Here is an 11,717-nt window from a genome sequence, read left to right on the forward strand (position 1 = left end):
TGTCCCAAACTAATTTTCCAGCATAACTAGCCATGATACCTTCCGTTAACCATCAGCGAGCTTCGTATTGAACAACTGCATCAAAAAGCACATCAAGCTATAGATGAGAAACAATTTATTTACCTGAAATGTGCTTCATATTTGAACAATAAGAGCAAAAAAGAAGAGCAGCGGTGAAGAGAAGTATTCAACAAGAAATCTTACAAATGCTGTCTGATTGGTACTCAATGCTCGACTGGACCGGAACCAAGGAAGCCGAACTGTCGTTCCGACGATCACACCGGCGACGAGGCGTGGGTTTCGGATGGACAGAGAGCAAACCAGAGGATTCCAGATACCGGACGCATCAGATTCGGAAGGTGATTGGGAGCAGGTCAATACGGTGGAAGTGTCGGACTCTGACGGGGAGCTGGTTCCAGTTCGCAGAAGGCGTCCAACGGAAAGACCTCAAACAGATTTTAAAGTGAAGCTAGACATCCCATTCTTTGATGGTAAGCTGCACATCGAAGACTACTTAGATTGGGAAAGAGCGGTAGAAACATTCTTTGAATACATGGAAATTGAGCCTGAAAAACAGGTGAAATATGTGGCTTGTAAGCTCAAAGGAGGCGCAAGTGCGTGGTGGTTGCAAATCCTTCAATCAAGAAGGCGGGAAGGACGAGGTCAAGTCCGAAGTTGGTACAGGATGAAACAACTTCTTAGAGGCCATTTCTTACCAACCGATTATGAACAAATGTTGTACGTTCAATACCAACATTGTTCCCAAGGGGTGAGAACCGTGAACGATTACACTGAGGAGTTCTATCGGTTGAGTGCGAGGAACAATTTAAACGAAACAGCCAATCAATTGGTCGCGAGGTACATCGGCGGATTAAAGGATGTGATTCAAGACAAGCTGGAGCTTAATTCCATTTGGTCCTTGTCACAGGCGGTAAATTACGCACTGAAGGTGGAAATGCAGTTGAATCGGCAATTGCACAGTAGACTGAGCCGGAAGGGGCTTGATCAATCCGCTGAATACAATAAAGGACCGTTCCCCAGCTCATCCAAAGCGGTGTCTGTGCCGAATGCAGCGAGTGCACCAACTAGTTCGGCCCCAAGAGTAGTGGACCAGAAAGGGTTCCAGAGAAACAAAGCACCTAACAGAGAAAATCCATATGCCCGACCCTCAACTATTAAATGCTTTAGATGTTTTCAGCAGGGACACAAGTCCAACGAGTGTCCCACGCGGCCACAACTGCAATTGTTGGAGGGCGGAGAGGAAGGTGAAATTGAAGACACTCCGGATGACCAGGAGGAGGAGCCAGAAGATGTAGGCGGAGATGAGGGGGAACCTGTTGTTTGTGTGTTACAACGACTGCTAATTGCTCCCCGGCAACAAAATAATTCGCAGAGAAATGCTCTGTTTAAAACGAAATGCACGGTGAATGGGAAGATATGCGATTTGTTAATCGATAGCGGGTGTACTGAAAATGTCATTTCTCGAGCGGTGGTACAAGCACTACAATTAAAAACAACTAAGAATCCAAGCCCATACAAGATAAGCTGGGTCAAGAAAGGGGTGGAGATCGCGGTCACGGACATGTGCCGAGTGACATTTTCTATTGGCCGTCACTATGTTAGTGAAGTTTTGTGCGATGTGGTAGAAATGGACGTATGTCATTTGATATTGGGTCGACCATGGCAGTTCGACGTTGGGGCTATGTATGACGGCCGAGCAAACACATACAGTTTTGAATGGAAAGGAAAGAAATTACGATTGCTCCCGCATTCCCAGGATTTGGAACAAGCTCAGATTACCTCCAAAACTGCACTCTTTGCTGTGTCTGGAACGGCATTGATCAATGCATGGCGCGATTCACAGTGCTTCATGGCATTGGTTGTCAAGGAGAACAACCCCAAAACTCAACAAGATGTACTACCGGCCGAACTTAAGGCTCTACTGCAGCAGTTTACAGACATCATGCCTGCGGATTTACCATCCGAATTGCCTCCTATGAGAACCGTGCAGCATCAAATTGAGCTGACACCCGGCTCAACTCTTCCTAATCTACCCCATTACAAGCTTAGTCCTAAGGAGCATCAGGTGTTGCAGCAAATTGTGGATGAATTAATAGACAAACAGCTAGTGCAACCGAGCATGAGTCCATGTGCCGTACCTGCTCTTTTGGTACCTAAGAAGGATGGTAGCTGGAGAATGTGCATGGACAGTCGAGCTATCAACAAAATAACGGTAAAATTTCGTTTTCCCATGCCCAGGATGGAAGATATGCTGGACAAGTTGTCAGGAGCTAAAATATTCTCGAAGTTGGATCTCCGAAGCGGGTATCATCAAATACGCATTCGTCCTGGGGATGAATGGAAGACAGCATTCAAAACTCGCCAAGGGTTGTACGAGTGGAAGGTGATGCCATTTGGGCTCTGCAATGCACCTGCCACTTTCATGAGATTGATGAACGAAGTACTGAAGCCCTTTCTTAATGTATGCTGTGTAGTATATTTTGACGATATACTAGTATTTAGTCCTACTTGGGGAGAACACCTACAGCATTTATCAAATTTGTTTGAAGCTTTGAGACATAACAAGCTCTACTTGAATCTGCTTAAATGTGAATTTGCAACCCAACAAGTTTCATTTCTTGGCTTCACCATTTCGGCCGCTGGAGTTGCTGTGGACCCGCGTAAAGTGACTGCAATTGTTGAGTGGCCAACTCCTCGATCCTTATTTGATATTCGCAGTTTTCACGGGTTGGCTAATTTCTACAGAAAATTTATAAAGGGGTTCAGCACGATCATGGCGCCTATCACAGACATTCTTAAACAGTCTCAGTTTTCTTGGGCAGAGGAACAACAACAGAGCTTTGAGAAGATCAAAATCGCCTTGTCTACTGCGCCCGTATTGGCTCTGCCTGATTTCGACAAACCGTTCACAGTAGATACGGATGCATCAACCATTGGAGTGGGGACGGTTCTAGCTCAAGAAAACAAGCCAGTAGAGTTTTTTAGTGAGAAACTGTGTCCGTCGAGACAGAAATGGACAGTTTATGAGCAAGAACTGTATGCGGTGGTGAGGGCTTTAAAACAATGGGAGCACTATCTCCTGCATCAAGATTTTGTGCTTTGCAGCGACCACAAAGCTCTCCAATACATCAACACCCAAAAGAATATAAATAGAATGCATGCTCGCTGGATTATATTCTTACAGAAATTCACATTTGTGTTGAAACATAAAAGCGGAACGCAGAATCGTGTTGCAGACGCATTGAGCCGCCGGGCTGCTTTGGTGACAAGGTTGCAAAGTGAATTCACTGGACTTGAATGCTTACAGGATTTGTATCCAGATGATGAATACTTTAAGAGCTATTGGGTGAAATGCATTGAGAAGGAAACGGTGGCAGACTACTCGATTCGGCATGGTTTCCTGTTTAAAGGCAACTTGCTGTGCATACCAAACTCTTCGTGGCGACAACAAATCATCAAAGAAGCGCACGCGGGAGGTTTGTCCGCACACAGTGGTCGTGATAGTACCATATCCCAGCTGCAGGAACGATTTTTTTGGCCTCATTTGAGGAGGGATGTCTCCAAATTCATAGAAAGATGCTCCATATGTCAAAGTTACAAAGGAGGAGGGCAAAACACAGGTTTGTATATGCCGTTACCGGTGCCAGAATCAATTTGGGAAGACTTGAGTTTAGACTTCGTGTTGGGCTTACCGCGAACGAAGCATGGCAATGACTCTATTATGGTAGTAGTAGACCGGTTTTCCAAGATGGCGCACTTCGTCGCCTGTAAGAAGACGTTTGATGCATTGAACATTGCTAAACTCTTCTTTAAAGAAATCGTTCGCTTACATGGGATTCCGAGGAGCTTAACCTCGGATAGAGATGTCAAGTTCATTAGTCATTTTTGGAGGGAACTTTGGAAACGACTGAACACGCAAATTCAGCTGAGTTCTTCCTATCACCCCCAAACCGATGGGCAAACAGAGGTAGTTAACCGTACTCTTGGCAACTTACTTCGCTGTCTAGTGCAGGAGCATCCTAAAATCTGGGACGAGGTTCTTGGTCAAGCAGAATTCGCCTTCAACTCCATGCCAAACCGGTCCACGGGTATGTGCCCTTTTAGTGTTGTTTATACTAAAATGCCCAACACCATACTTGATGTTGCAGTTCTTCCCAAATGCAAAAATAAGGCCGCCTCTCTGTTAGCCGATCAGTTTACAGAGCTGCTTTCTAAAGTTAAAATGAAACTTCATGATTCCAATGCTCATTACAAGCAAGCAGCGGATTTGCACAGAAGGGAGCGGCTGTTCAGTCCTGGAGACTTAGTAATGGTACGTCTGCGCAAAGAACGACTTCCAGCAGGACACCACTCCAAACTCAGTAAACGGAAATGGGGGCCTTTTTCTATTAGCAAGAAGATTAACGATAATGCTTATGTCGTTGATCTACCGGCAGAATTTAACACCTCCCATACGTTCAATGTGGCCGATATCTACGCTTATGCCCCACCAGATGACAGTCCAGTCACTGTGGAGTCTTCTCACGGCGGGGGCGAATGATGCGGAGCATAGTTTTACATGGTTATAGCAGTCCGAAGGGACAACTTATCTAGTTAGTTAGTATTCTCTGGTTGCAGCTATTTCCCCACTACTACCCGTCCCTTAAGTAGTTATATAGTACTAATAGTTGCTTTTACTTTTCAGTCCCTGCTTTTAGTAATACTGAGTAGATAAAATACTCTAGAGGAAGCTGTAAGGTTTTTAGTTTTTTGATCTTAATACACAATACACAGAGACGTTGTCTCTCTACTGTTCCATTGGGTTTGCCTTCTTGTTTTCTTGCAGGTTACCTACATCAGTTTAGCAAAAATCAGGAGCAATCCATGAATGCCATGCTTCAAGCTATTTCGAAAAAAATAAAGCAATGTTAAGTTTAGGCTTCGTTTGGAATGGCTTTCTTACAGCTTTTAAAGCAACTTTTTAATACAAAAATTAAAAGAGCCACCCCAAACGAAGCCTTAATCACATTTACAACACCGAATAAACAAAAAAAGAAAACATCAAGCAGTTCGGCAAAAAATCTGGAACAATACATTAATTTTATAACAATTCAAAACAGAGAGTAGGGGTTGGGTTTAGGCACATTTGACAACACCAAATCAACACTCAATTACTATAAGTAATATAATTTGTTTTTAGTGTTTGAAGAATTGCAAAGCACAATATTCAGCAGAGGGTGGTAGTCCAGAAAGAAAAATTGTTTTTACAACACTAGAAATGCAGACATGTAACAAACACATATAGCCCAGATAACTTAAAAAAAAAAACAAAAGAAAAAAAAAAAAAAAGCCAAAATAACTTGTCCCAAACTTATTTTCCAGCATAACTAGCCATGGTACGTTTCGTTAACCATCAGCGAGCTTCGTATTGAACAACTGCATCAAAAAGCACATCAAGCTACAGATGAGAAATAATTTATTTACCTGAAATGTGCTTCATATTTGAACAATAAGAGCGAAAAGAAGAGTAGCGGTGAAGATAAGTATTCAACAAGAAATCTTACAATGCTGTGTCTGATTGGACCGGGGAATCAGAAAATCAAAAAATAGAAGGTAAAGCAAATTCAGAGGATGTAAAACAATATTGAAATGAAAAATAAAATAAGAAAAGATGATTACATTGCAATGATAAAAAAAAGGGTTTTTAATTCCCTTTAAAAGACAAGGATCATTACAAGTTTTCACATTAGTCACTACTCTAAGATTTACTTGATAATTCATGCCAAAGCTTAAATATGACCAGATTTGTTGGGAAAACAGTTAGACACAAACACAAAATCTTATTAAGATCGTCAAGTAGTAATTTACAGAAGGTTAGATATACCAAAGCTAGCATGTAAGGTCATGAATAAAAAAATGATCATGTTGACCAGTGATTTGTGGTAAAAGAAAGGTCGCCACCCTTCTATTTCTCATTTTTCATTTTTGTATTTTTTTTTTCTTAAATTGCTTTTCATGTTGATGTCTTTCGACCGTTCTATCATTGCAGGCACTCCAAAGCTGGTACTCTAGTACATCATGATCAGGGGCGGAACTAGAAATTTTTATTAGTGAGAATATATATTGATAAATTTTCAAGTTACTCTTAATAGTTTTAAAGTGATTTTTGTTGTCTTTCTATTTATTAGCTCTAAAATAATATTTTTATCTTTCAAAATAAGTAATATTTATTTTAAATAATTTATTAAATTTTATATTTTATTAGTGATACAGGCAAAGAGAAGAAAGAAGAAGATTAATATCGGATTGAATGAAAGTAATATAAAATTAGTAAAATCTGATTCACAGATGGCCTCTATAGCTTAATGGACACGTTAACTATCAAAACCAGAGTTGTTTAGTTCAAATCCCAGGGTGGTCGCTTTTGATTTTAAAGGGTTAAAGCTGTGGGCTTTTATTCCTATAAGTTTCAGTTAACGGGCAGTGGGGATTTTGAAGGGTTAAAGCTGTCGGCTTTTATTTCTATATATTTCTGTTAAGTGTTAATTTGTCAGTGGGGGCCCATGCCCCAGGGCACCCACTATAAATCCGCCACTGGTCATGATACAACCAACTTTTAGAGGCTGTTTGGTTGGATTACTTTATGATGCAAAATATCACAAATGAAGGGATTTTATAAATTTTGGGGTTTGGTTGGAATAAAAAATGAGGAAAAGTATAGTACATGTAATTGTGGGCTCCGAAAATTCGGCCCCGGCCTCCGCTCGCTCTTTCTTTTTCGGCGAGGGAGTTTTAACGAGCTAAGTTCCGAGGTAAATTTTGGAAGGCAGATGGGTTTGTAGATAAGACACTACCCAGAGATTTCGCCCTCATTTTATGAGGACTTTATGATCTGAGTTCTGGTTTCCTATAGGCGCAAGCCCCTATAGTTAATTACCCCTCCCGATCACGAGAGAGAACTTCTGATTAAGGCTAGTCGTTGATCAGATACGCGACCGGCCGAAACCAATTAGGATTTTACTTTACATTCATTACTTCTAGCCAAACAAAAAAAATCATTCACCTACGTTCATCAAAACAACTCTAAAATATTCCTTTTACATTGCATTCTTTTTTCAGACAAAGTAATAAACCAAACAGCCCCTTATCCTAGAGTTTAACTAAGAAATTCAATTAAAAAAAAACTAAGAAATTCAATTTTTTACTGTACACCGAAGTATTTTTTGTCAGGATCAGGATAAAAGTAATATTACCGAAATTTCCTCAATAAACATGAAACATTACGATGAATATGATCACTGCTGAATCACTAATTGGGTTACCAAAGTATGTTTAGATCTCATTTGACCTTCATTTTTGCCCAAATAAACGAAGTATTTGAATATGATCTCCATCTTCTTCAAAAAAGAGAAAAGTTGTATGTGATCTTTATTTCCTTTCAAAAAGTTCTTGAATATGATCTTCATTTCTCTTCAAAGAGCAAAGTTCTTGAATGTAATCTTTATGAACGCTAGAATCCTTTTCTTAGAAATCTTTCAACTCCATCTACCTAATTAGAATTTGCATGCAATTGCATAACATTAGTTTATGTCAACTCATTCTCTTTTATTCAGCTTAAGGATTTGTACATCCTACAAGTGTCCTACGTTTGTAGATTAAAATTTAAAATCATGCACATAAGAAAGGACAAAAAGAACGATCGGAAACAAAACAGAATAATAAAGTGTAAGAAAACATGCTTGGCAATTTTACATTAGAAAATAGAACCATGCAGATTAAAATGCAAATTTATCCACACGATAAAGGAGAGAAATCAGAAGCAACAAAGAACATGAAGACGCAATAAAACATGGCTTGGCATGTAAAATAGATCCATGTAGCAATATGACTGGCAACGTTGCCATTAGAAAACCAGCAGTAATACATGCCATTTTTACTCATAATATACATATGCATATTAATTCTTATAATTTTTTAATTTTAAAAGGAAAAATCAAGTCATTTCAAACCAACTCCAAATTGAATTGATTAAATCTATGACCCAAGTTTGAGCCGGGACTAAATAGGCTTTAAATTAGATCTATCCACTCCTACATAATTCTACTTAAGAAAATGGAAACACATACTTCTGCGAGTACGTTTCTTGTACAAAATACGATATCCACACTCCCTGCATTGGATCACATCACCTGGCTTCAACGTGTTCTCCGCACCACAATCTGTATGGAAAATACTTTCAAAAATACCATTAAATAAAGTCAAAGAAAAGAGTAACAAAGAGAAAGAATAAGAGATTACCTCCACAAATATAACTCACAGGTTCTGGCTGAGAATCCATCAATAATGAAGGGAATTTGACAAGTTTCTTAAAAAAAAAAAAAGAATCAGTAGTGTGTTCCATAGAATTTTAGGTTCTAACAATCGAAAAAGATAGCATAAACAAGAAGACAATGAAAAAAAAGTGATAGGTGCACTGATGTTTCTGACCTTTAATAGAACCGTCTCATCATCATCTTAATATAAAATTTGAATAATGCATAACCAAAACCAAATGTAGTTTGGCCTCGCCAATTAAAAGATAAATAAATAAATTGTTTCAACTAGACACACAGAGTATCCAGTAGAATTTAAGCATATAATTTGGTTTTGTCCAATTCCATCGCATCAATTAAATGTTATAGAATGAAAATTAAATCAACATCATTGTATAAAAATCAACCACATTTACCTTGGGCGCCCCTGCTTTAGTGATTGACAGGTAATGATAACAACAAATAATACACTCTTGCTCAAAACATTAGAGCAAAAATGCAGTAAAATACAACAATTACACGGGAGATTTGAAAATTTAGTAACCAAGCACAAGAATGTTTACTTAGAAACAAGTCCAAAACATTCAGCATATGAAAACTGCAAAATGAAATCAACTAAACACTACACTCGATCTCTTCATAAAAAGGAACTAAAGCCAAAATTTTGACAATAAACTATATATTATGATTAATTCATACTTTGGAATGTGTAATTAGTAATATCTAGATGTTTCTATTAAGAAGAATGTAAATTAATTAAAATAATATGCTAGGCTTAGTCTTATTAAAGGCAAGCTGCATGCTCGCCTAAAACCCCAATAAGATGAGGTGAGGCCATAGCAGATTACAAAACTCCGATCGTCCTTACTAAGGTGTTTCCTAGGCGAACAAGTGCAATAAGGTAAGCACCATCCGTTAATACTTCAAATGAAAAAGATAAGTTAGTTTTTCATGATATTTCATGATAATGTTTTGAATCTATGTGATCTGAAAAGAATGTCAAGTGTTGAAAAAAACAATAATAAAAACTGGAAAAGGTATTAGATCAAATGTAGCAGCAAGATATTCAATCTTTAATGTAATAAATCTCAGGGATAAGGTAATAAGTTAGAGACGAGAGAAACAAAAGAAGGGATATGAAAATCTAATTATGGAGAAGAAAACATGGATATTGATGAAGATGGAACAAATAATAATGAAGATTAGATTATACTTATGCTATGCATTTGACAAATCACCATTTTTAGAATTTTTGGTGCTGGCTTATAAATTATCTATCCAATTATTTTTTTTAAACTTGGGATACAACAAAATTTGAAACTCATTATTCTTTCCCAACATAATTTAAGATGATTATCCTTTAATAATCTTAAATTTTTTCCCAATAATTCAAATAATTTTGTTAAGTGAAGTAGTATTTCATTTTAAGAGTCTATCCTTGATCATGGATTAACCTAGGTGAGTTTAGTGCCTCAAGGCTCAAACATTGGGCAATGATATTGTCTGACAGCACCTAGCACTTTGGTTTAATGTTATAAAAAAAGTTGTTTTTGGCTTGATATTATACATGGCATCCATTACATTGGCCTTAAGAAATTAAAGTTCAACTTTATTTATTAACTATTTTACCTTTTCCTTTCGTACGAATACAAAATAAAGTAAAGAATAATACAAAGTCAGTGATAGAGTAAATGGATTTAGTTCACAATTACATTTGTGGGGAGATATTCCATAAGATGGTATATAAACACTTTACTTTTAATGACACTGTAGAAACTATAATTGTATATTCTTAGTTATGGATTAGGAAGAACATTGGAACAATTATAAGTAGATTTTGAATACAACACTGTAGATGAAAAATTATCATATGCATTTTTTCTTGCATGTAAAATCTATGAATTTTGGTTTATTGGTATATGAGAAGGACATATAAGACTCTTTATAACATTTCTTACGCAAGATTATTGTTGTTAGTGATGCAAATAAATCGAGAGCGAGCTTGCCATGTTTTCATGTTTGGCTCTTGTTTGAAATTGTTAATGAACATTGTTGTTCATTTTTTGTTTCATTTGAATTCAAGCCAATGAATTTCTAATTCAGAATGGAGAAAAAGGATTCATGTAGCCAACCATACATAATGGGATAATGGCTTGATGTTGTTGTTGTTGTTGATGAATTCAAGCAAAAAATGAACAAAACACAAGCTGATCTCAAACAAAAATAATTAAATAATTAGCCGAACACACAAGATTCATTTTATTTATCTCCTAACTAATTAATAACTATTGGAAACTATAAATTAATAATACAAATTTCAAATATATATATTCATTTTAATCCAATGACTAGAAGAACATGATCTAACAAGGCTATGTTTACGTTTGGCATGTGAAGGAAAACAAGCTCGAAATAACTAATCATAATTAGCTTGCGTACTTAAGGAATGAATCGAACGCTAGTTTTTTAACGAGACAAGCGTGAGCTATTCGAGAACGACGAGCCTTTTGACAGCCCAAGCTGTTCATTCACTAAGTAAGTCAGCCACATGCAAATGAATAAGAAGTTCTCTTGGGGCCGTTTTGATGCATGATTTATGCAGGATTTGAGAAGGCTTTATACTAAATCATGTAGGGGCTGTTTGGTATCGGATTTACAGCGGGATTTAAGTCGGATTTACGCTAAATCCAGCCAAACGGTTTTTTGAGGTCGCTTAAATCCGATGCCTGCGCAAATCCGGATTTACGGATTTACAGCGTAAATCCGAGTAAATCCGCCTAAATACAAATCCCGTCGTTCGGCGGATTTAACAGGATTTGGCCGAAGAAGCGCGCGAAAGAAAGAAAGATGGCTACCTTGGCAATGAGCAAGAGCAAGCTCCCCTAGTCGTGCTTACTTCCAAACCAACAGAGAACGGCAAGGAGGTGTGGTTTCAGATCCGATATAAAAACGTCGTCGAAGGAGCGAAGTTGAACAGCAACGAAGGAGCCGAAGAAGTGATTCGTAGCAACGAAGCCGAACAGCAACGACTAAAAAGAGAAGATGAAGAACAAACCCTAGACGTCTCTAAGGGGCTGTTTGGTATCGGATTTACAGCGGGATTTAAGTCGGATTTACGCTAAATCCAGCCAAACGGTTTTTTGAGGTCGCTTAAATCCGATGCCTGCGCAAATCCGGATTTACGGATTTACAGCGTAAATCCGAGTAAATCCGCCTAAATACAAATCCCGTCGTTCGGCGGATTTAACAGGATTTGGCCGAAGAAGCGCGCGAAAGAAAGAAAGATGGCTACCTTGGCAATGAGCAAGAGCAAGCTCCCCTAGTCGTGCTTACTTCCAAACCAACAGAGAACGGCAAGGAGGTGTGGTTTCAGATCCGATATAAAAACGTCGTCGAAGGAGCGAA

The 11,717-nt window shown here is 38.2% G+C and overlaps 1 protein-coding gene across 2 annotated transcripts; it reads right to left on the reverse strand.

Moving 5' to 3' along the window:
* Positions 1–5,145: 5,145 nt before the first annotated feature.
* On the reverse strand, positions 5,146–11,697 carry LOC110096352 (DNA-directed RNA polymerases II, IV and V subunit 12). Of its 2 annotated transcripts, none has more exons than XM_028697078.1 (4): positions 11,605–11,697; positions 8,299–8,365; positions 8,127–8,219; positions 5,146–5,436 (listed from the first exon to the last, which is right to left on the reverse strand). In XM_028697078.1, the coding sequence occupies exons 2-4, from the start codon at positions 8,336–8,338 to the stop codon at positions 5,414–5,416; spliced, it is 156 nt and encodes a 51-aa protein (XP_028552911.1). In that variant the 5' UTR covers positions 8,339–8,365; positions 11,605–11,697; the 3' UTR covers positions 5,146–5,413. The 2 variants fall into 2 exon arrangements, with proteins under 2 accessions (XP_028552911.1, XP_020677910.1); XM_020822251.2 differs by lacking the exon at positions 11,605–11,697 and adding an exon at positions 11,168–11,376.
* Between the last annotated feature and the right edge of the window lie 20 nt (positions 11,698–11,717).

Source organism: Dendrobium catenatum, unplaced genomic scaffold (assembly GCF_001605985.2).
Source record: "Dendrobium catenatum unplaced genomic scaffold, ASM160598v2 fragScaff_scaffold_864, whole genome shotgun sequence".
NCBI lineage: Eukaryota > Viridiplantae > Streptophyta > Magnoliopsida > Asparagales > Orchidaceae > Dendrobium > Dendrobium catenatum.